Source organism: Aythya marila, assembly GCF_965140915.1.
Source record: "Aythya marila genome assembly, chromosome: 9".
NCBI classification, from domain to species: domain Eukaryota; kingdom Metazoa; phylum Chordata; class Aves; order Anseriformes; family Anatidae; genus Aythya; species Aythya marila.
In genome coordinates, this window is record NC_139050.1 from 22,722,750 (window position 1) to 22,748,530 (window position 25,781).

Here is a 25,781-nt window from a genome sequence, read left to right on the forward strand (position 1 = left end):
TTTTACTTGTCTGAACTGTAGCAAGTACGTGATGTTCTTAGCACTAACACAAGCCTGTTTGATGAATCTAGGTCTGCGTCTCAATCTTCTTCACTCTGAAGGATGTTATTTGAGCTTCTGTCAGAAGGAAACCACATCTAAAGTCTTCCTCTGTGCATTACAGTTTTCCTTCCTTTTTTCCCAACAAAGTTCAGCTTCTAAGAAGGCGTAGGTGTTGACAGCCTGGGAGAAATTACTGGCGTCAGTGATGCTTTGTTACAGGTGAGACATGAGGACAGCATGTGCTTGTCTTCACTTGGTGACAGCTGTGTGCTAACACTTGAATTTACTGCTTCTGCAAAAGGCTGGATGAACAAACACAGACCCTGACCGTCGAGACTGCATCAAGGCTTCTCTGCCACTTATTGTAAGAGAAGCCTAAGTGGGAGATGGGTGCCAAAACACCACGGAGGATTTCAACTGCAGAGGAGAGCTCAGTGCCTGCAGAGGCTGTTCAGGATGGAAAAGGCTCCTCAAGTGTTTGCTGCTGTGGGCGGTCGTGCTGCGTGTGCCCCTGTCCTGGCTCCCAGGTACGTGTGTCCTCCGGGCCCCTGCAGCCACAGGCCTGTGCTGTGACCTGCCTTCCTGACTTGCCAGCAGCTGAAAATTTCTCAGGTCCCAGAGTGGAGGCACCACGAACTTACAGTGATGCAGGGGAAGCTGTTTGATGACTTCTCTGTGTGATCTTGATGACTTTTGGGGTTGAATTTCTGATAGTTTGGGCATCTTGGCAGCTCTGCTTCTATTCTCTGCCTCTTTTGGCCTTGGGCAGGACGAGCCCAGTGTGTTGGGCTATCGATACACTGGAGCTGCAGGTTTCCAAGAATGCCACAGAGAGTAGGCCTGTAATCTGTAACAGTTATAGCCATATGCTTAATAAAAACCCTTCACAACCCACCAAGTAAATAGTGGTTTAGGAATTACCTATTCATTTATGTGCACAGTAGACCATGATATTTCCATCTAAGCTGTCGGTCTTTTGCAGCAGGCCCTGTGTGATTCCTCAGGAGATTTTTATCGCATCACTTCCTAACCTGCATTATTGGCTGCAGAGCTCATGTTTAATATTTCCAGATCTCTGGAGGCCCCTGCAAAACATAGGCCTGAAAATGCAGTTGCAAATTGTTTAAAGTTTTCTCTGGTAACTCTGCCTTTAATTGCTTTCTGTATGCAAGAGCAGAAGATTTGTAGAAATAACGATTTTGCTTCCTCTCATTTGCCTGATTATAAAACAAATGTTTCAATGCAGATGCATCAAGTGAGAAAGGCACGAACTGTGGGAAAGAAAATACATGTGATTCATTAGCTGAGACATTGCATTCTATTGAGATCAGCAGCAGGTCTGATTACAAACGTGCCCTTTACCTACTGTGTGACCTTGGATAAATCACCTATTTGCTTTTTGTCTGCCCTTTGAACATGCAGTATATAAGCCTGTCTAGTCAAAGACTGTGCCTCAAGAACAAATGACTGCAAGGGCTAACTGGGCTCATCGAGTTGATTCTCTTGCATTGCAGGCATCTGGGCAACAGGACTTTGGTTGTAAGTGTCCCCTCTGCTCTGCTGCATTTATCCTAGCAGAGACCTCTCAGCTGCTCCATATGGCAAATGTAAAATCTTCTGTAAAAGCATGTGAAAGCCACAAAATATAATGTGCCAGAGTAGGAACACGATATCACTGGAATATAGTTTGTATTCATACAATGAATAGTAAATAGTACAACAAGGCCCTGGCTATTGATATAAAACAAATAATAATAGAAAATGGTCATTGACAACTCTTTACAAAGCAAACCAAAATGTATTTAGTGGTAAATGAGGAAAATAATAAGCAAGGCAGACCTTCTGCCGAGAGAGATATTCATTTCTGAATCCCATTCTCAAGCAAAAACTGGAGATAATTGGTGATTTCTCTATTATGTTCACAGGTGTTGAGGATCTGGGGGCATTCAGCATCAGCTGTGCATCCAGAAGATTGCTGGCTTGTTCCCAGAGATCTGAAATCCCATTCTTCTCTCTCTTTTAATGAAGCTCAGAGGTACCCCTTTATCTCATTTGATAATTGACTGATGTTACTGAAAAGGACAAGGAAGCTAGTAGAAGGGTCAGAGGCAGCAAGAAAGTTGTTAATTGTGTGCTGGGTGATTTAGCTGTGAAGCAGGTAAAGGAAGAAAGTGAACCAACCTTTCTGCATTTCTTTGATTAAAAAGCTTGAAAGTGTGTCCTTAGAAGAGATTTCCAAAAGTTCAGAGGGATGGAAAGAAACAACCCTTTGCTTCAGAAAGGAAATTATCTCATACTGACGAAGCCTAATTGTGGTGCTTTTTGACACTCCCTCGAGGGAAATATGGGTAGTTTGCTTCTCCTAAATTTGAGTTGAACTGGCACACTAGCTGAAGTCCTTCAGCCTTTCCCATCTGAATGGGGCTTAGTTTATGATAAGGGTTCAGTGTTACAAAGAGATACAAAATCTTCACATGTCCTGTGCTTCAGTGAAACACCGATAACAGAAACAAACCCCCTGATGTGAGATGTTCTAGGGTTATCTCTGAGGAAAGCTGCTCTTCACGTGACTGCCAATTGCAAATGAACTTAGTTATAAAATTCGTCTTTATTGCCACCTTTCCGTATCCCTGAGGTTAATTCTGAAATGTGCATGGAATATAATTAGCGCAGATCCATTTCTGCCAGCACGTTTTACATAAGTGGCTCCCAGTGGCAGACCTGGATGTATTCATAATAAAATGATTCAGTTAAATGTAATACCACTTGGTATGCAGCATGAGTGTTGTTTGTCTTCACAGTACTTTAATGATGCACTGCAGTCTTTGGTATCGAAGCACTACCTGCATCTCAATGAAGAGCCATGGTTGCTGTACAGGGGAACGCCTCCAATAACATTTTCTTGAGCTCAGCCAAAACAGCGTTCTTTATCTCCTGTTTGAGATGCAAACTTTGGAGCATATTGTGTACTGATATGGGGTATCGTGACTTTTGTCATCACTTCGTTTGATGCAAATGAATGTTTATAGTATGGCAGCAGTGCTACAATCTGATTTAAAAACAGGGGGAAAAATAAAAATAAAAATAATAATAATAATAATAAAAAAGGAAAAGAAAAGCATCTAATGATCTAGTTTGCTGTCACAGCTCTCTCTGTCTGTGCCTACCTGTCTGAAAGTACTCAGATACTCAGAATCCTTTCCCTCTGGACAGAGTGTTTTCAGGTTAAAGAAAAAAGTGCTTCTTAGACACCTCACTTAAAGCTTTGAGATTATTTTCAACTGTTTATGAGAAGTTATTTGGCTGCTTCATTAATGGGGACACTAATGTAGCCTCTTCCTAGAAGCCTGTGTGGTTAACAATTATTCCTTCACAATTTGTTGTCCATTGCTCAGTGCTAAAACAGCTCTTGGAATCATTGGAGCTTGTGCTGGGAAATTGTAGTCTGAATTGTCTTTCCGCAACAACTTTTGGTGCGCTTGAAATCCATCATCATCAATTGCTGTTTGTGTTTGGATCGGGCTCGGAAGGCGAGCTCGCTTGAGAGTTTTTTTCCTGTCTTCGGAAGCTGCATCAAAATGTCACTTGCCAGCATGTAAGCAGAAAATTGTTTGTCTCCAGCTCAGTATAGATGCATCATGCCACAACAAAAAACAATTCTGCAAGGTTAGAGCCAAAAGAACCAATAACAACATTCTGCAAGATCTTATACCATATGGACTAAGTCAGTGTCTGATCTGATAAGGAGGAGGTACAGAGCTTGGTCGTGATGCTGGGGTAAATGTGCTGCTGAAGGGAACAGCTTTCAGACATGGTAGGTAAGCTGAGCCCCATGCAATAGCTAGGAAAGTTACCGAAAAAGTGTCTTTAGCATTGGTATCCTGCCCATTTTTCAACTATGACTGTTGGATTTTGCCTGTACAAGTTCTCTTCTGTTTATAATTGACCAAGAGTTCTTCCTTTACTGCCTTGCTGCCATAAAACACTGGTACGTATTCATCGTAGTAGCAGCAGAACTTCTCTGGGCAGTGGACCAATTCCCATATGTTTTCTATAAAAGACTTCAAAAGAAATTAGGATTGGGAATGCTAAGTATAAAATTAATTTTATTATTAGTAAAATTTCCTTAGAGTTACGTTGTTTTCAATGTACATATGCTTGCAGTTTAGCTGTTGAAGTTGAAGGCTCTGTGAGCCACAAAATCAGAATCACAAAGAACAGATGACTAATTCCTGTAAGAGAGAATCATCAGTGGATGCTTTTATTACAGGGACAAAACCATCTACAAGCCTTTTGTGGTAGTGGTATTCAAAAGTTCAGCATATGTCTGAATTTGGATAATTAATTTATTCTGAGATAACACTGAAAAGATAAATACCCAAAGCACAGACAGTAATTTATGGTACAAGCTGTTGTTGAGAAGGTGATACCAACCTTTTCAATTTAAAATTTGAAAAAAATCCCTATCTGAAGTGATGAAAAATGGTTGTTACTATTTTCTGTTAGAAAACTTTTCCCTTGCTGCGTAACATTTACCCATCCCTCTTTTATTTCTGCATACGTTTGACATAACTACTAGAGACGCTCAGAGGAACAAGCTAAGACATTGCTGCATGATGATCTGGGAATTGATGCTTAAATACCTCAGCTGTTTCTGGCTGCAATAAGAATCATGGATTTGACAGGAAATGTTGCATTTGTTGTCCGTTTTTCTGAAATTAAACATTTCATTTTGTGAAAGCTGGTAATAAAATATTACCTGTGTGAGGGAGAACAGAATCATCTCAGAAAAGCGTAAAACACGTCTGGTAGCCTGTTTAGATGCACCAGGCTCTTTCATCGAGCTAATGTCTCACATCTAGAAATGCAAGTAATCTAGATTGATTTTCCTCAGCTGATGAGGGTAGCTAGTATTTAGATTTAAACCTAATATATTGCCCTGCATCTTTTGTGTGCTATTGCTAAATAGAACCTGTGAAACCTGCATTTGCTGAGTTTTACACCTGTCTTCACTTACACTGGTGTAGGGGCCTTGGATACCTTCTGTGCTGTGTTGTATGAAGATAACAGAGGTTAAATACAATTATAGATACCAATTTTCTTGAACTGAGCAGTGTCTGGGAGCACCTAGGAGTATACCTGCTGGGAGTGCCCTGTTCAGGATCACCCACTGGCAGATGCAGGACCGCAGTTACATGGGAACAACCCCACCAGTCCCCACAGCTGGACAGCGTGCTCCGTTTCCACTGGCACGTATTGCAAAACCAGCGTGGTGTCATTAGGATATTACATCTGCCTGGTATAAAGAGAAAATTTAACTCTGGAGCTACGCACTGAAAATTGTTTGCAATTAGCAGTAAATGGGTTAATAAAAACACCTATTAGAAATACGTTAAGAAAGGAGGAAAAAATCCTTCTGTAACTTCTCACCCAGAAAAATGCTCTTTGCAAATCTAGGAAATGAGCCATGGAATTTAATGTTAAATTCAAAACCACCTTTGCTGTCCTGAGCGGTGATCATATCCCAAACTGCTCCCACAGTGATCAGGGGTGAGCTTGCAGAGGCTCCCCCACAGCAGGAGCCAGGCTGCTGTCTTTAGTGTGAGATGCTTGTGAGGCCAAGTAAATCTTGAATTTTTCTGCTTTTGTAATCTAGTCTCCCCAGAGCAATGAAGACACTTCAGTGCTGAGCTTCTAGATACTGTCAGGAGCTTTACCTGTAACTGCACGGTCCTAAACTAATTTCCTCTCCTTTCTGGCTTTTTTATTAGGGTACAACCACATTTTCTGGGTCTGCTGTGCCATTTATCTGACAATCTCAATGTAGTCAGCAACAGAGCTTATGTTTCTTGGTGTCTATTCTTCGTTTTAATCACTAGATATGGCTTTCTGCCTCTCAGTCCTTGTTTAAGTCACTGCAATGAGTTAATCATAACGCTGAGTGTGTCGGTCCCAGGCCACAGAAGAGCAGAGGGGTCCCAAGAGGCAGCCCTGGGCCATTAGAAGTTGTTCTAACATTAAAAACTTCTGGTAATGGAAGCTCCCTTCATTCCTCAAGTGATTTATTCTAGTCTTACTTTCTCCTTAATGTTAAAAAGCTTTTTCTAAAGCCTAACTACGTTTTCCTTCCTGCAATTTAAGGTCCCTACTGCCCGCCTTATCCTCCTCTAGTCACGGACAACAGATTATTCCCTTCTTTCAGTGCAACAGCCTTTAGTAACTGAAGATCGTTATCATATCTTTCTTTGGTCTCCTTGATGCTAAAATAATCCTATACTTTGCCTTATTTATTTCCTCAATCCATATCTTTTTTGGACCTCTCTCCAGCACTGGACGTAGGGTTGCCCTGGAAGCCTTCCTAGTTCTTCAGAAGTCTTGCAGATATGTGAGCATATCTGTCATAACCAATGTGATCTGTATGAAAATGATCATGATTTCTAATTCATTCTCTAATGGCAGGTCGGATGTACCTCCACGTCCACATCACCAATTCTTTCTATCATCCAGGTAGTTAATGAAATGAGGGAGTGGAGCCAGACCTCTGCCCACTTTCAGACCTGCAATGCCGTAATGCCCTCCCACTTCAAAAATAAATTCCAACAATTATCTATCTGCTTTGCCTCCGTCCTGTAATAGTTTCTTCTTGACAACTAATTAGGAGAATGTCTAGCTAAAAGCAAGATATATTCTTTCTGTTTTACTGCCGTGAAAGAAAATGAGAAATACTTTGCTCTTGATGAGTGAATGACGGTCTCTGCTCTCCTCTGTTACCCTCTGCTGCTTACCAGTAGTATGATCATTTAATTCCTGATTTTAATTCCTGATTTTTTCAGCATTACACAAGTGATGCTGTCTTGTTCTTGTTTTCTCATCGTTTTTCTCCCTTTCCTTCTCTCATAACAGACAGAGAGAACAACTGCCTTTTCAATTTCCTGATACCGTGATGTCCATTTACAGCACATGGTAGCAGGAGTTTGTCATCTCTGAGCAGGTCAATGTCCACAGGCCAAAACACAGAAAAGAAACAATCATAGTGTATTTTATGTAAATTTTCTCCTAACTTGTAAATCTGATTTGACTGATAAATTCTAAAGCTCTTCTGCTGTCTTCTCAGTTTCCTTGAATTTCATGGTCCAGATGCTGGTAACTCATTGCTCAAGGTGTTGGTTAGCCAGGAAAAAGAAGGAAGGTCTGTCTAACCACCACACATCTTGTGTTAGATGTGTCTCCCAAACTGTGGGTGCTGTGGGGATGCCATTTCACAGCTAATGATGAATCCAAGGGGGCCAGCCACCTGTCTTTCCGTGAGCTGTAATAGTGTGGGATCAGACATCTTTTAATGAATCGAAAATGAAAAAAAATAAATCAATGCCAACTGCTCTGCAATTTGCATTTCAGATGTTAGTAATTCTGCAAGTTCGGAGCAAATATGTACAAGATTATTGTAATGAAGATGTATATAGCAAGACTTAATTCTTCATCACAGTTTCTGTTTTCCCCTACGTAATTAGCTCAAGCACAGCATCCACTGCTGTCTTCCCGGTGACTGGCAGTGGGCAGAAAATCCAACAGTTTACCGGTTGTCATGGCAATGCTGAGTTTTCTAGCACTATGGCCCTGATGCAAGTGAGATGAGGCTTTTAATTGGGAGCACAAATGGAAACGTAAGGGTGTAGTAAAGCTCATCCTTCTCCTTTAACCTGTCAAGGAATTGGCTTCTCTTGCAGTTTTACTCATCCTGATACAAAATGCCAGAACAATAGCAGATTTTTCCACTGCCTTGCAAAGAAAGATGATGAATTCTTACTGCTGTTGGAAAGTTTAGTTTGGTGTCGTTGTTCTTCTAAGACCCTAGATAAACACAGAAACCATGGCACATAATCCTTGCTCCAAGGAATGTGCATTATACAGTAGAAATCCCATTTTTCTTACTCAAGTATTGCAGTCAGCAAAAAAAAAGGCTGTATCAGAAACCATGCGGGGATGTGACCTCAATGCTTCTGGCTTCCCTTTAGTTCAGCTCTGCAGCAGTCCCAATAATATGCCATGCCCTGTGTAGTACAAGGCTCTTAAAAAAACAAAGCAGGATGTCTTGTTGGAGTACTCATCACTTAGAGCGATGTGTCACCAACTGGTTAATAGGGCTAAAACTACAAGATAAATGTTTTGAAAAGGGAGCTAGGCTGGCAAAGATAACGTGCTAATTTCTACACTGCCGGTGTCTGTTCAACCGGTGTGTCAAAAGGTATTAAAAATTAAACAGGTCTGTAATGTTCTCAAACATTTGGCCATGTTGCAAGACACCTCACAAGATACGGAGACTTTAGTCTTGGACCCAAGTGTACACGCTGCAGGTGAAAATACATTTTGCAAAGAACTGGCCAGTATGCAGCACTGCTAATTTTTAACCTGAAGGCACACCCAATTCTAACTTACTGACCAAAGTCACCTCTTCAGAGGGGGCCAGCTCTGACACATCCCATTCCGTTTACTAGTTGTGTAATAAAAAACATCGTATATCAGGAGATGGTAGCAGAAAATCCATATGCAGGGAGTTCACAGTGCTACAGAACAAAGGGTGAAAAGTGTGAGAGCTGAACAAAAGCAGTGCAGAAATTCAGCAGCTGCTGGCCAAGGAATCAATCTGATGGTTCCCAACACGGTGCTTGCTTGCTAGACCGTGCTGATGTTTAACCTTGCTACTGGGCTTTAGATAGTCACTAGATTTGACTCCAAACACTGTCTATCTGGCTTATTCTGGGGATTGCCCAAAATTGGATGGATTTGAAAGTCTGCCACAAACTCACTGAAAGAGGGGGGCACATCCTGTAGCTATAGGAAATGTGGCAGCCCAAGTCAAACGTACCTGTTCATATATTTCTGGTATGTCACAGGCACAACAAAACAAACTAACAACAACAACAAAAAACCACTTCTATATATAATGACAAACTTTTTTTATTACTATGTTCTGCCTTGACTCATTGTTGTAACCTAAGGGCAAGCTTATGCCCTTAAGCCTTTCCCTATTATTCACAATGCTGGCGCTGAGGTTGATGTGCAGTAAACTCTTGGCTTTGCCTAAGAGGTGCTCTTAGAGGAACGTTACTTCAAAGTAAGTTCACCCTAATAATAATAATAATATGCATTTCCTGGAAACATAGCTTCTCTTAATGTTACATGAAGACTTGTCTAACTACAAATATTCTGACACTTCAGTGAGATTTAGTGACCAAAATGCTATGCACAACTCTGGATACAACACAATTACATCGTGATATTTTACCCCCTTATGGGAAGAGATTGAGTTATACTTGCAGGAATGTCATAGTAGGATTAGGTCTCTTTTGTCTTCTTTATTAACTTTTTAAAAAATAACAATACAAAACTGTGGCCCTATTTTAACTAGGTAATGATAAGAAAAAAGCAGGTGCAATGGTGGTGTTCTTCAAAGAATAACCTAAGCAAAGTTCACCTTTCAAGAACACAGTTTTAAATTAGTGTCTTGAAGCTGAGGTCAAATGTTTCCAGCAGGGATATTATAGCAAGGGAATTCCTTGTTTCAGATTTTCTGTCTTGTAAATAAAAGTGGAAGATGAAGCCTCCCTGAATCTCACTTACATAAAATAAATGTATGCAACACCTTTGAAATAGATTCCTGCCATTTAATATGCATAGCTGGAACAGCAAGAGATGAAATACATTCCAGCTTTAATGGCAAACACATCTTATTTGAAATTATTGTCAATATAAATTGTTGCTGCATGAATTATATTGCTTTTAAAATAAGATGTACTACCAATATTTCCCCAAACTGCATCTTTTGAAAAGCTATTCTAATTACTAGAAGCCAGAGAGTAAATTAACAAATACCTGGCTAAGAAAAGCACACACATATGTGTGGCAACATACAAACCCTGCTTTATTGGTGTTTAGAATGATGTTGGGCTAGTGCAGAAAGAACTGAGTTACAGAAAAAGAAATAAAATAAAAAATCATTGCATACAAGGTGAGTGTGCTGGAGCATAGCTGAGCATTGATCTAGGAGGGGGTGTATCGATGGCCTGAATTTCCTTGGGCTCAGTGGAGATCGGTACGTATTTCTGAAGTCCTCTGAGCAATGATTGAGAAAACAGTGAGGCATTGGCCCTCCAGAAGGGTCACGAGTGTCCATTGGCGCTCCTGCTTTTGTGGCAGGCTCCTAACTTAATAGTATACCATCAGATGATGTTTTATACTGCACACCGAGCTGGCAGTATCCTGCAATCCCAGGTGAACAGTGTGCCCAGCCAGAACAAGGTATGCAACACATGCTGAATCTCTTATATCCCAGTACATTAATTTTACTGCACACGGAATAGCTGCTTCCACATAAAAGCAATGTCTGCCATATTCTGAAGGTGTCAGAATTGCTGAATATGAATATGTTTTTTCAGGATTACCTGAAAAAACAGAGGAGTTTCTTTCAAAGCACTAAACTGTACAAATACAACCATGGGTATTTGGATAATTTTTTTAGATAAAATTGTCTAACTACCATATCATTGGCTCATCTCCTGCCTCTGATGTGCAGCGCTGTTACTGTCTTAATGACCTGCAACATGTAATTTAAGTTTTGTCTGGTTAAACTGCCCATGCTGTCAGTACTACTTTCTTCTGTGTCTTGATGGATAAAAGTCCACAGAGCGAGATAGCTGTAGGATGTGACATAGTAATTCCCACAACCTATTTTTTTTTTTGCTCGTATCATTTTTTTCCCATTTAATCCTTTTGTTTTTCATGCATCATCTTTAATTTATAACAAATGAGACATGAGAGATGCATTCCTTCATTGCCTTATTGATTCTGAAATTACTAGAGCATTTTTCTGCTTTGCCTATACTAGGAAATTATTATCATTTTTTTCTTAATTAGAAGTTTGATTTCACTGTTGGCATAAACTTAGTGCTGGAAAGGACGGAGCAGTTGTCATCTCTCAGGACCTGCTACTAAAGGGGCTGATATCGGTTGCAGGTTGTGACAGGTACATATATATGTTATATGAAAAAGTAGGAAAAGATATATTATTGAAATGTATTGTTTGCTTCATTTTTTAAGATAAAATCTATCAAAGTCTAATTTTCTCAAAGCTTAGTAACTCACTGGTTGGTTGGCAACTTGGTTCAGGAAGAAGATTTAGGTCTGGCTGCACATCACTGGGGAGAGAATATTGCTTGCAAAGTTGTACCCCAGCAGAGGAAATGACTTCCCATATCTCTTACAAACTATGGCACCAGTTCTGCACCGATGAATCTCAAATCCTGTTTCAAGCCAGGGGTCAGTCCATATTCAGGCTACTCTAAGATTTGTGTTTACAGTTTAGGATTGCCCAAATATTGACTTTCTGAGGCTTTGTTCTCTCTGTTTTGTAGGAGAGGAGAAAGTGCACTTTACTGTGGTTCAGGATCATCAAAGAATGGAAACAGTAAATACATCTGAAAGCACTTTTCTTCTATTTTTGATACCATATTATGAAAAACTAAAACATAATTTGATAACGTTTCATTTGTAAACTTAGCAACTAAAAAAATACAGATGTTGTTGTACCTAAGAGGAATGACTCACAGAGCACTGGGAAATGAGGAATAAAAAAGGTTACATTGCTTTTGTGTTGCTGTTGTTGTTGATGATGTTTTTTGAAACTTTCAGTACAAATACTGTCTTTCTGTGCTTTTTAAGATATAAAATGAGTGAGCAAAATCTTTGGTTTTGGCCACAAATTCACTCAATACAATGTACTGGAAATGGGGAAAAATACCTCATACTCTCACTAGTACCTCCTCATGGGTCACCATATAGTACCAAGACAGTTGTCTGGTTTCTCTGATAGTCCCTTTGTCATGTCCATTTTTCTACGATTTTGCTATTTTGACCCCTTGGGGGAGGTATACTTTTAGCTATCACCTTGTCGCCTTCTAATCAATAGGGATATAGAAACTTGAAGAATGTAATCAATTAAGTGTTTAGCTGAAATTTCCTTGTCTTTCATAAAATCCTGTGTAATTACAGACATCTGCTTGAGCACTGCTCATTGGAAAAGCATTGACACCGCTTCTTCAGGTGGTCAGGTCTGCACAGCCATGGGGTGGATCTGAACGTCACTTGAAGTTGGGATGTCACTGGGCTTTGTAGGTAACATGTTATGGCATATTCACAATTAATACCGATATGTCTGCTGAGAAGAACACGCATCGTGTTAGGTCATTACAGCTGCATGACATGCAGTGCTCAATGTCAATAGAAAAGCAGCCTCTGTGGCAGTTACTGACTCCTTTGATTCATCAGCAGGCAGCATTTTTATGGCATTTCTGTTCAAAATTCAGAATAGCCTATTAGAAATAATAATCCTGTTAAAGTCACCACTGATAAAGCACTTCTCTGAAGTAGTAAGGTGTGACTAGATTAATTTGCTTCTGACTGGCTTATTTGCGCATCTTTTATGAGGCTAATTACAGTCTTCCACCTGAGCAACATGAAGCGATTTTCTGTCTGAGCTGAGAGAGGGAAAGGAGGGGTCTTGGTATCACATCCATGCTGCATTTGACTTCCAGGTGCTCTCAGTATAGGTAGCAGGGTGGTTACTGCCTGCAGATCCTCCTGAGCCTGCCATCAGCAGCACGAGGGCTGGCTGCAGCCCTGGATGGCAAGACCACGGTGCTGGCTGGTGTCCAGGCCATACAGACACCACCACATCGTCCTGTAGCTATTCTATTGAGTTTGGACACTGTGGAAAAGTATTTTTTTTCTTCTTATGTAGGCATTGTTTTTCCCAAAGCGTGTATGTACGTGTGTGATTTACGGTGCAGTGACTGAAAGGGCATCACACAGGCTTCAAAATAATGTTTGCTGTGTAGCACATTGTGCACAAAAGTACAGCGTGTACCCAAAAATAAAATAAATGAAGGATTTCATAGTGCTATATGTAATCTTTATTCCTTATTGGTTTCGTTTGGAATCTGTACGTTTTAGCTGCTTAAATAATTTATTGGCTTAGTTGGCATGTGTTCCTTAGCAGCTCGTTGTAGCAGAGAGAGCAGGTAGAGCATTCAAGCTTTTAATTTGGATGTTTTATGATATTGAAGATCGCAAGTTCAATCTTTGCTACTAGAATCAGCAGTTATACAGGCACTGAGATTAGGCAGGAGCCTCAGCTCTCACTGGTTTTGAGAAGGCAGGACTGAAAGCCCTGGGGAATGTGCTGTGTTTCTGGCCTCAGAGGGATGGTGAGAAATGCTTCCCTCCTCCTTGCTTCTTCCATCCACCTGCCCCAAAGACTGAAGGAATCAGTCCCGGCAGGACACCAGTTCAAAGCTGCCAGGCACCCTGCATTTCTGAGGTGCTCCTGGATGGAAACCTCATAATGCAGAGCTTCATGTTCATGCCACAACTCCACGTTACCCTTCGATCAAACACACTTGTCATCTTGTGAGATGAAAACCTGAAATAAAACCTCTTCCCATCCAAGGATTGGGGTAAAGCAGCAGGGAGTAGGAGCTGGGAGGGATACACAGAACAGCAACAGCCCCATTGGGTCCCCTTTCTCACTTCATTAGAAAACCATTACCAATATTCCAGTACTCTGATCTTTATAAAGAGCCCTTTTCTCTGTTTCTTTTGCAGTCACCAGTGTTGCACCCATACAGGGATGCAAATTCCCTTTGTCTTTATAAGGTGAACTTTCATATAGCACATCCATATACGAATTTCGGTAAGAAATCTTTTTCATGCTATAAGTTTGGTATGTGATTGGCAGATATATTAAAAGTTAGTGTTGTTTAGACCAGGGAGCTGTGGTAAACAAGTTGTTTGGAATAGCAATATAGAAAATGCCTGCCTTAAACTTTGCTTCAGTCCTCCAAAGCCTCTGCAATCCAAATCAGGAGAAAAAGCAACCTATCGCAGGGATTTTGTTGAGAACTGGAGGTGACATGCTATCTTCTCCTGTGCATATAATATCCTGGGTGCTACTAAATTACTGATAATTGAGTGCAGACTTGGGGGGATTATTTACAATGCTGTCCTGTCAGAGTGACAAAAAGCAGCCTTGAGATGCTGCTCACTTTATTCACCTCCTCACTCTCAATATATTCTCAAGGCTATTGCTTCTGTCTACTGTCACAGACCTACATCAGCATTTTCATATCATCACCTCCAGCGAGGAGCATTCCCTTAATTTCTGCCTTGTTTAGTCCTAGACTATAAATAACACTAACTGCTCATGAAGCTGAGCCTTGCAGAGCCCTACCCTGGAGACTGCTCAAAACCTGAAAATTTCATTGGTTTGACAGTCTTTCCAGACTAACACCTAATATATAATAATCCTCATGCCAGCTGGAAATCCATAATTATGACCCATACTCCACTATAGCACAGTAGAGGAGAAATAACGTGGAGTACTCCTCTGAATGAAGTGTATTGAGAGTATTTGTCAAGCCATTTTCTCTGTAAGGTTCTTCTTTTGGCTCCCTCTCCCCTGACTCCCCAGTGAGTATGATGGGAAAATAAATACAGATATTTATGTCCATTTCCAGGAATGCGGTTGTCTCCGTGCACACAGCACCCAGGAGGGCTGTAAGGAATAAATTAGTGATCTACTGTGTGCGTACACCGGCTCTGATGCATCTCTGTTGGACTGCTTCTACAGAGCTAAATATTTTAGATGAGGAAGACTTATAGCGCTGTGAACATCCCCACCATGCCAAAGGAATGATGAGATTATTCAGCTTTTAGGGCTCTAGTCTTCAGCCTGGTGCTGTTATCCCAAGTAAATCATTATGGGGTTGTTGGGGTGAGTGAAACACCAGTGCTGGTGGGGCTGGTGCTTGGGCTGCCCGGAGAACATGACCACTGCTGTTCCTCTGGTCCCACAGCCACCCTCCAGAAGTCACCATCCAGCCCTCAGGTGGCAGAAATTCTCCACCTCTGCTGATCTAAAAGGAGCAAGGGCAATTTGTGTTAGCTGAGGATCTGGCCCCGTAATTAGGTAATGCTTTTCCCCTTCAGACAGCTGCTGGTGTGTAGACAACTCATTGATGTAGTGGCTGGGATGTGCAAATGAGGCAGAGGCTGTGTTTTGTGCTCATTAAAGAAGGCACTAATAATCTCGTATGGCCACCATCTGCCACCTTGTTTGTTGAGTTTGATCGTTAGTCAGTGAATGGTTCTGCTGAAATTCAGTGATTAAACTCCGGGATATGATTCTCTTTATTGTGATGAAAGACGGCAGAATTTAGCTCATTATTATAAAATTGTACAAACGTGAAAGTTCTCCTAAAAGGAGATTCAGATTCGTAAAGCAGATAAGTGCAAAAATGGAAAAATTACCTGGAAGTTTTTGTAGTGCCTATGTACAAACCAGAAGCTCCTTGAAAATACCTGAGAATGTCTCTCACAGGTGCCCGATCGCTAAACCAGCATTGTGGCTCCGCTTAAGAACGTCTGCTGGAAGGCACACCATGCCCACAGGTGATTTTAATGACTGACACTGATTTCAACAAGATATTATGAGCCTTTTCTTCCTAGACAATAGAAGGAATATTTCATTGACAGGTGTTTTAAAGTATTTTCTGTACACTGCCTTGGCTCAATTTGTCTATAATGAATGAAATGAATATTCGGGAAAGGGGAATTATTAATGGTTCTAATTTATTAAGCATGCAGTGATCTTTAATTTTCTCCTCCTAAAAAGCAAGGTTCAGTTAGAGACCTTGAGATTTTTAATTGTGTGTTGGAATATTTTTTTAACCAACAAAGCATTAATTCTTGTTATAGACCCATTTCTCCTTTTACGTGAAATGATTTGACCATAACTGATACTGACGGGGAATATAAACAGTCTAAACAAAGTCTGGCAACAAGCAGAATCATAATAAGTACTGATTTATAGCCCATGAAAATGCTCTAAAGTCAGGGAGGTTGCGTAGGATTTAGATGATGGCACATTTTGTTTTTGTGCTTGTATCTTCTGCTGTTTTCTGTCTTGAGAATGTAAAACACATTCCCTGTTGCTTTGACTGGGCACTCTTTGAATCTGCATTGTACGTCGACAAAAGGAATTGAAAAGCTGTGGATTTATGTATTATGATTGAAGAAATCTCTTCAAAGGACTATTGATTTTTTTTCCCCGCATCTATAAAGTATATTTGTTTTCACTGTTATTTTCACTCTTATAAAGAAAACTGTTTACACAGATTTAGTTTGGATCACAGTATCCATGAATAGAAAATAAAGGTTAAATTTCTGAAAGTACATTTTTGGTCCTATAACTCTTCTGTATTTTGCATTGCTCTGGGAAATGAATGCTTCTAGCAACTAACTTGCAATATATACTCGTGGATGGAATTTATTTGCAGATTTATCCCCTTCAATATTTAAAAATTGGCTGGAACAAGGAGTTTATGCACAGCAGAGACTACTGCTTCAATGCGGAGTTGCTCAGCCTGCCCAGTTGGCCCCACTCGTGTTTTAGGAGGAGCAAACTTGGTTTCCAGTGGCAGCCCTGGCTTTGCAGTACCCTGGGGAGGCAGCTGACAGCAGGGTGCGATGCTGGTGCTACAGCTGGATCCTCACCTCACCACCGATAAAATGAATCAGTATCTCCTAACAGGAGACCTGGCAGGGCAGGTGAAAATACAGAATATACAGGTAGACTGCAAGAAATCAGTCAACTCTTTCTTTTTGTTCTCTAATTTGATAGGAAAAGTGAATAGCAATTTGGGTTTTTCTTGTGGTTTTATTTTTATTTTTTTAATGCTTCAAGCTGCAGGTCAAAGCCACTGCGCAAAGTCTACAGGAGCCCTTTATTGACTCTCCTGAGTTCATCCAGGCAGCTAAAGAAAAACTATTTCCCCCTCCCTGCTAACCATAAAAAGGGATTAGCAGAAGGAGACTTTTCCTTATCAATCCTCCAGGGCCAGGATTACAAGCAGTAAGCAAGCTTTCAGACTCCTCGTGTCTGTATTTGGATGCCTGGAAATTTTCTTATTTTGGCTAGGACTGATGTCTTGGTCCCAGCGAGATGGTGCCAGCCACGTCCCCTACCCAGAGTGTCCCAGGCACCCCAGTTCTGCCATTCCCCAGAGCCCTGAGTGCAGAGAGACCTCTCTGCACCCATTCTCTCTGCAGCTGCAGAGCTGCTTTTAACAATGTGGGGAGCACTTGCATGCATCAACATATTTTTTAATAGCAAAATATGGCCTGGTTACTTCCCATCTCCTTAATAAGTGACTTCCTTACTTCTTCACAGCCCTTTCTGTATTACCGGGGAAATGTTCAGGGTCTCTGTTTTCCGCTGTACTAGCACTTTCTGTGGAAGGGTGGAATATTTTAGGAACGACTTTCCCGTCCTTAGACAGTGCTTGCGTAACAATATGAAATACAAAAAGCGAAAAAGTAGCAGCTGTGGCATGGTAGTTACTCTCACTTTTAAAACAACACTTTTAAGAACTGCCAAGGTAGAAATAAATACTATAGCTCCGTGGGTGCCTCAGGGGAGAGATGTGCTTGCTTTCTTTGTCTTTTTTTTCTTTCAGGAAAATGGTGACAACTGATATATTTATCTTTATATAGAGGAGAGTCTGCCTATTTTATTTGAAGACTATAAGAAATTATTCAAGCTTCAAGCAACTCTGTGCGCAATGCTTTCAGAAGAAAATCAGCAAATTGAAAATATTATTGTCTTCTAAAAGAAGGATGTTACCAAAAAATGTACAAGTAAAAAGGTAGAAGAGGATGAAGATTCAGTGAAAAAACACTTTCTCTTGACAACAAATCTAATTTTGCTGTGAAGGATGAAGAGCGTTTTTTCTTGTATCTTACAAAATGTGGGGTTTTGCGGTGGTACACTTTAACCCGTTATGTCAAATCTGGATTAAAAAGCCAAAAACTATGGGGTTCTTCAGGTTCAGTTTTTTGGAGCATATTGGAAGCCGTACATACTTTATGCTAAAGAGTTCAAACTGGAGACAATTTGAGATATTTGTTAACCTAATAAAATTTATTTTTAAAGTAAATTTGTGTACTTTCTCAAACTTATTCATGCTTGACTTTCCCCATCCTCCAGTAAGCAACAGGATTCAGGCCAAGTGCAAAGAGCAAATGGAAGTTCCCAGCATCGCCTCCATGTCAGGTGCTGAGAGCTTCTTGTCTACGTGCTAGGAAATGTCTCCTTCAAATGGAAAGGGAACAATACAGCTTGTTAATATAGAGCATTGCTAATATAATATAATGCTTAATTAGTATATTTATGGACTCCTCAAAAATAAGGTGTGGTTTGTTAAAAGCTATGATGAAAGATAATGCTTTGACCTGCTGACAAGATGATGTCTTAATCTGTATCACTTTGGTATGCTTTTAAGAGCCTCATTCTTACTTTCTGTATCACAGGCTGTACAGAATACAAGCAGAGTAGGATGTAATTGTACTAAATTAGTTTCTTGTATGAAACTTTATGAACATAAAATCTTGAAGCACGATATTAAAATAATTCTTGGATAGCATTCATACATTTAATCTTAGCAGTACTTTTTGCTCTGAATGATCTAACCAAAATGAATAAAAATTGAAGTTGATTTTTATTGTTTTTGGAGTTATTTCTGTAAAGGTTAAAGTGTTTGTTAAAGACCGAGCAGCAGATAAAGAACACCAGTATTAGAGTGAAAAACACTATTAATATACTATTTTCAACACACTATTAAGATCTAGACTCTAATTTCAGAGCATTCCCCCATATTTCGCTTCATAAAGCAGTTCCAAATCAGACCTGAACTGAGCCCAACACCTGTCATTTCTAGTATTTTTATAGAAAAATAGCAAATTGCTAAACAGATACCATTCTGTGAGCAGAGCACACACGTCTCAGTCATGCACAGAACCATCCAGCAAAACCTTTGTGCTTGTCAGGTTGCAGGCTCTGCATTTTTCTGAGGAATTGCTACTTTTTGCCAATTCCCAAGTGCTGCCTCCGACACGGAGTGGTGCCAGCCCCTTCTTCCACTTCACAGCAAGGCAGGTGCCTTGGAAGGCCTCTTTAGGGAGGGAAAGGCAGAGGGGTTTGGTGTGAGCCTTAGAAGTGTCTAAAGATAAATAGATCTAGTTGTTCCACTTCTGCTACATTTTTACAAGCACATGAAGAAGAAGCTGGCCTTTGGGTGTTCTGGTAAATATTTTACTAGAAAGTGGCCTTGTGAGGGATTCTCTCTTTCACTACAGCCAGATTCCTCAGAAATAGTGCTTTTAGTAAAAATTGCTTTGGGATCACATCAGCGTGTCCTAGTTTCCAATCCTGCAGTGAGGCATTTCTTGGAGCATGGACTTTTTCTGGAGACACTTATGGTAATGTATAAACCTCCAAACTGGTTTACTAACTTTTACATAATTAACATTTCATTAAAAAAAGATGATTGGGAGCCTTATATAAGTTGAATTTCTGGTTCACTTGCTAAACATTTTGCTTATATTCATTCGCACATGAGGGGGTCATTTCACAACTGATTTGCAAAGGGCTGCTGGCCTGATCTCAAGCCTTCCCAAATTGCAAAGATCCTTTCTAGCACATTTAAAGGGCTTTTCATCTGACCATAAATTGCTACAGCTACTTCTGTTGCTTGTGCTCATTGAAAGAGAAGCTGCAGACTTGCAGATATATTTGTGTGCTGTATCACTGCATCGTACAGCAGCAGCTATTTCTGCAAGGGGTAGCCACCTCAGGATAATGATAGAGCACAAGCAACCCTTTGGATTTTGTATTTAGCCAGAGAGTGCTTTATTTTGTGGAGAAAATCGAGAGTAAAAAAGCTTTCCACCTCAAAAGTACATAAAGTTCTGATGTGGTAAGCAACTATTTTGACATAATTTCCCCTAGCCACCTGCATATCTAAATATAGAATATTCTGGGCTTACTTTAAACTTTTCTTTCCAAATAAAAATAAAAACCAAAGGTAAAGTCAAAAGAATAAGAAGCTTTTCTACTGAAGGATGGTTTCAAAGCTCGTTCTTTGGTTATGTTATAAAAGGTATCTGCCTAAAAGCAGCGTCCTTGTGGCTGTGTTGAGAGCTTACTACTTGGCTGGCAGGCAGTAAAAGTTATTCTGCAATCTTCCCTAGAGGTCTGTTTCATGCTGTATGTACATACACATTAAAAATGCACCCTCTTACCCCCTAAAAATCTTTTTATATACTGATTAATCTCACCTTTCTATAGCTTGGGGAAGATGGAAGACAACAGCACACACAACATCAAAATGTAGATGTTGGCAGGCAAATGGTAGGTAGCTGCTCCTCAGATCAATACTTATAGATTCCTCCTGTGAGCCTGACCTTGAGGGAGATGCTTGTGTTTGGCTTGCCCTGGTCGGGGATTCCTTGAGTGATGTGACTTGTGGGTTGTATAGATTTATTTCAGCTGTGCCTCAGGCATTTTTTTTGCTTTCAGCATGGGCCCAAACTGATTCCCAACTGTCTCTTATGACTGTTGTTTCAAATGGCACCTCAATATTTATTTTTCTTCCTCAACAAAAGAAGCACAGCACCTGAAGTTTCTTCATGCAGTTATTTTCATAACACACCATAGTAATTCACACTATTAGTTATATTCAAGAGGCCGGCCCAATTTCCTGCATGTTCCCATTTCAGAGTATCTGGGTTCATCTCGTTTAGGAAGGACCTTATCTATGCCAGGTAGAGTTTTGGCTTTTTAACTGAAGTGCAATCTGTTTTTAGGAAACAAGGGCATTTTTTCCCCCTAAAAGATGTTGAGGAATTGACTATTTCTCAGGGACTAAAAAATTATCATGGTTTTATCCCACACATCTGTTTAGAGGTTCTGAACGCTTTTTGCCTCTAACTATATTGTCTGCCTGGTGGAATAATATTATGAAGATTAGATGAGGAATGTTAACTCATCATAAAAGCACAATTGTATTTAGTTTTCTGGTAAACCTGGAGTTTTAAGGTGTGTTTAGGGCCTTGAACATTGGAGCCCTCAAGGAGATTGATGGTGCAAACAAGTCTGACTTTGTTCTTCTCCCCGAGAAACACTTTAGGGAAAAGATAGAGGAGAGGTGCGCTGAAAACCTGAGTCTTCCCAGCCTATTGGAAAATAAGTAGACCTTCATTATACTCTCATTACTCCAGCTCTCAGCACAGAAAGGCAAAAAATAAAGGTCACTAGCTTTTACCATCTGTGCTAAAATGAGATGAAGGTAATAGAGAACTCCAAGATTTATTGCTTAGCTGCTGATCTGAGGCTTCAAGTAAGTAATAAGACGTATAATCCTATCTCAACAACTTCTTACTTCGTAGGGGCATGTTCCATACCCCACTGAATTTGATTGGAAAATCAGAATTTCTTTCATCAGGCACTGGATTAGGCTTTACAAGTTAATTGAAAAAATTAATCTGAAATCCTGACTTCAGAATTTAGGACAGAAGAAAAGAAGAATTTTAATTCACAAGCAGATTTTTAAAGAATGTATCCAAGAGTCTGAGAGACAAATGGTATTTGTATATAGTACCGGATGATTTCTGCTGAAGTATGATGTCTAATAAGATGATAGACTTCCCTCAGTCCATTTGGGGAAAATAACCTTCATTCAACTGTCAAAAAACTGAAGATAGGAGAATGATAGCTGGGCAAGAGGCTGTTTCAGCAATCTTGAGAAATAATTCTCACTGTAGTGTAGTTACAGCTGAAACCCAGCAACGTCGGACAATTCCTCTTTTCACTGACCAGTGCTGAATGTGTAAGCAAACTGATGATGGCTTAATTGGCTTGTTAAAGAGAAAACTTTAATGGAACGGAACAAAGTTGGAAATGATTCAAAAGTAAATATAGCACTAAAAGGGTGGGTGTAAGACAATTACTTCTGGTATCAATCTTTTCCTAGCACCTTCAGACAAACACATTACGACATTCTGCTATGTGCATTCCTATTTAGTCCCAAAGAAATGTCAATGGTATCCATCTCAAAATAGGTATTTGCTATCTAGGTGTTATCTTGGTTCAGAGAAACATTGCTACTGTTCAAGTCTAAGTGGCTCTCGGCAAGGTCTTAATTTGATTCATTAAAGTAGCTGATTTGTGCATTCATTAGTGTCTTTGCATCCTTGATGAGACGTTCTGATGGCTTTGCAACTTGTTTTGCAGTCTCTCCCTACTCTTTACAAAGTCTCCTACATAACTGCTAACAATCTGACTATGTTATGAAGAATATACAACACTTTGAACCATGCACCTTATAATAGCCAATGGATAATGGCTTATAGATACAAATATCAGCGATTTGAAGGTCAGTATTTGGTGCTCTTCTGTGAGATACTATCAGCTTTTGGAGAGATAGATAGCAAAGGTCAATTGCTAAGTTCATGAAAAGAAATGAGGTGAAAGAACCTGATTGTTAGACATTTTGCAGCTGAGTCAGCAAGGTCAAATGTACAATCTTTAAATACTTTGAAACTCAATTAATTGTCATATAAGCTTTTTTTTTTTTTTCTTTCCTTTTTTTTTTTTTATTTTAACCAAGTGCCCACTTTCATATGAGCAAGGGATTTTATTTCGCAGCAAGGATTTAATTAGCACTCTCCTTGCTGAGAGTACCTCTCACTCCCCACCTCTTCTTGCCTCTCCTGTGAAAGGCAAGGTGTAAAATACCGTTCTTGTAATGTTTCCTAACTTTCCCATTATTTTAGCTTTAACTATCCAAAACTCCTTCTCTTCCAGCAAAAAAAGAACAGGTCTTACACTTCCACATTACTGTGAGTTGCTCAAAATGAGAGGTAAGTGAGAGATAATGCCATAAAAATAGTGTGGGCAGTGCAATATTAATAGCAAAACATGAATGAGGTGTTAATTGCTATGTGTGAATATCACCAGCATTACCAAACTAAGTAAGTGCAGGGGCTAGTAAATCTGCATTGTATTTCTAAGTGGATTTGGCTTCTCAGTGACTACTGTAGAGAGGAAACAGCTAGCATACAGACTTTTGGTACAGACCTGTCACGTCGCACCAGTGTGTCACAGCACAGTTTGAATAGTTTTGCAGCTCACTTTAACTTCAATTCATGGTCAAAAGTGTTCACATTTAATTGCATGTTTAAATTGCTCATGTATTAAGTAGCTGTTTTTTTGTTGTTGCTGCCTGTTTTTTTTTTTTTTTTTTTTTTGAGTTTAACATACATTTTAATTAACTGGAGCCAGAGATGCAGTTTACACCTTCAAAATTCTAATCCTTTAAATCACTGAGAGTTTCATCCTTAGCTTACTGAAATCAATAGATAAACTCCTGTCGCTTCCCCAAGAGCTAAGCACCTGCAATTATAGCTGTAAGGTGAGATTCCACAGTCTGACAAAAACTTGTCTTGAATTTTTTGCTCCTTGCTTTCCTATTCTGCATGAAGGATATACTTTCCTGCCTACACAGTAATGAGCAGGGCTCTGGGAGAACCTTTTATTTTATTTTTATTTTTTTTATTTTTTTAATGGTTTCCACACTGCTGGCAGTCATTTGGGAATTACACTCAGCCTTTGCAAACTGGACTCATAGCTTGTTAGATGTAAGTAAACTTTTGGGTTAAATGGCTGCAACAAGTTTGATCTCTGCAGCTCATCTGTGTTCTGATGGGCTAATGCTCATCATTTTCTTAACAGGAGACACGTATGTAATTCCTAACAAGTTAATTCCTCAGACTTCCAGTCTGCACTACTCAAATGAGATACCATCAGCTGTCATAGTAACAGCTCATGACTATTATTTAATTCTTATTCATAAGCTAGTCTGTCTTCAGTGGGAAGGATATGTGTGCATAAGGAAGAGCCTTGTCCTTAATCCAGGACTGTAGGAATCCCTGAAGATCAGCCTGCCGTATGCATGTAAATAAATTGTTGCAGGGTAAACCTGCTCAGTCATGCAGACGTTCAATGAACAGTTTTAATGCTCTTGTTTCAACAGAGGATTATTCGATATTTTATGAGTCCTTAGTGGCAAGAAAGAAGCTATAATAAATTTAAAACATGGGGGATTCACTGCCTCTGTGAGGAAGTAAAAAGTTGTCTCCAGGTTGGAAGGGTGGTGTTATGAGCAACGTGTGCAGGGAGGTTGGGAGGCCTCTCCCTTTGATCGCTTCAGGATCTCTGACTGAATTTTAATACACAGATTGAAGTGGGGAAGGAATACATTATACTAAGCAAGTAGAAGAGCACCCATGAAGCCACTTCTGGGGATTTCTCCCTTGTGATTTTCTGTGCCTGAGTCCAGTGCCTTGCGAGGTGCTGGCTCGGCCTGAGGGCTCTGCAGGGCCTAGAGCAGCGTCCTCCTCCCCTGCTCCCTGCTTGCTCTGCTTCTCCAGGGGAAAGCCTTTTTCTCTTCCACCCAGTCCATCTATTTTCACTTTCTGTAGGAATTAAGTTCTCCCCAAGATCTTAGCTTTTTCTTCAGATTTATTAGGCCTGGCCTGAATTCAAGCGCAAGGGAGAGCCAGACACAGCGCAGTCCTCAGGACTGACCAAGCCTTGTTTCCCCAATGGGCGAAAACTACCAAAAAGCTAAACTTGTCAGCAGAACTGGAAGCAGAAAATTCATTGTTGTTCTATGAATTATAGTGCTTCAGGTCTGCTTCTTTTATTTCTTTCCCTTCCCACAGCCTGGTTTTCACAGTGCATCTCAACAAATGCACAACTGAGTTTGATGTGGAGTTCAGACTTGTTTTGTTGCCTTGAAAGTTGTATTTGATGAGAAGAGCCTGTTCCCAAAAGAAATTCATGATCATGAACAAAAGGCAAGGCAACTCTGTGAGTGAATGTGCAGTTGATGGCAAGATAAAAAGAAATAAGCAAGCAAAGCTGGAAGAAAAATAAACCTTCTCTTACAAAGGGAGGTGTGTATAAAGAATGCCACATACAGAGCAAAATTGCCTTTGCTACATGCTGTTATTACTTTTTACAGTGCAGTCCCTTTTTTCTTAGGGGCAACATTTCCAGCCATTACTCGGGACCTCAGCCTTAGGCAGCTCTTAGGTCTGAACTGGGACCCCATCTCTCTGGCTTCTGTGTGCTTCATCGAAGTAATTGAGATCAATGAAGTTATTTTTATGCTTTTTTGTCTGTTTTGGATCATTTTTTCTGTCTGATGTCCGGATGAAGGTATTTTGATGTCCTTGGAGTGCTTTAAAACTGAGTGCAACAGAATCCAGATTTGATTTAGACCAAACTGTTTGGGTCCAGTACAGTTTTTGGTATTTATTTACCCCTGTCCAACTGCAAGGGTTCTGTAAGAGGTTTCTGTTCTGACCTTAAAAAGAGAAATGAAAGTGTGAGGCCCCAGAAGAATCTTGTGTTTACAAGGATTTTCTTGCTAAGCGTGTGCTGTCCTCAAGGTTTGAAAGTCATTAATCGAGACTGAATAAGTACTGACCCAAACTTCATCTCCTACTTCTAAGCAGATGTTCCTTTGTATGTGTGAAGGCATATGCATATGACAATTAGCAGCTGAACTGGATGCTTGATTGGATTAGGTGGTGTCAAAACATCAGTCATACCAAGCATGGCTCTTTTCCCCTTGCATTAAAAAATGGAAAAATATTTTGTATTTCTTCTGGGTATGAAGGCATCAATATTCTGACACTGTTTTTTTTTTCTTTCTCAAATTCCTTTTTGAATCTGAAGGCCAAGAAATCTCTGTAGACAACCGAATTTCCTACATTTTCTA

The 25,781-nt window shown here is 40.1% G+C and overlaps 1 protein-coding gene across 1 annotated transcript; it reads left to right on the top strand.

Annotated features, from left to right (window-relative positions):
• Positions 1-428: 428 nt before the first annotated feature.
• On the top strand, positions 429-24,931 carry WDR49 (WD repeat domain 49; the record flags this gene model as incomplete). The annotated part of the gene is given in 7 exon segments (XM_082767241.1): positions 429-569; positions 1,968-1,982; positions 1,984-2,037; positions 16,639-16,725; positions 23,726-23,732; positions 24,797-24,870; positions 24,872-24,931. Coding segments are annotated over 7 exon segments (438 nt in total).
• Between the last annotated feature and the right edge of the window lie 850 nt (positions 24,932-25,781).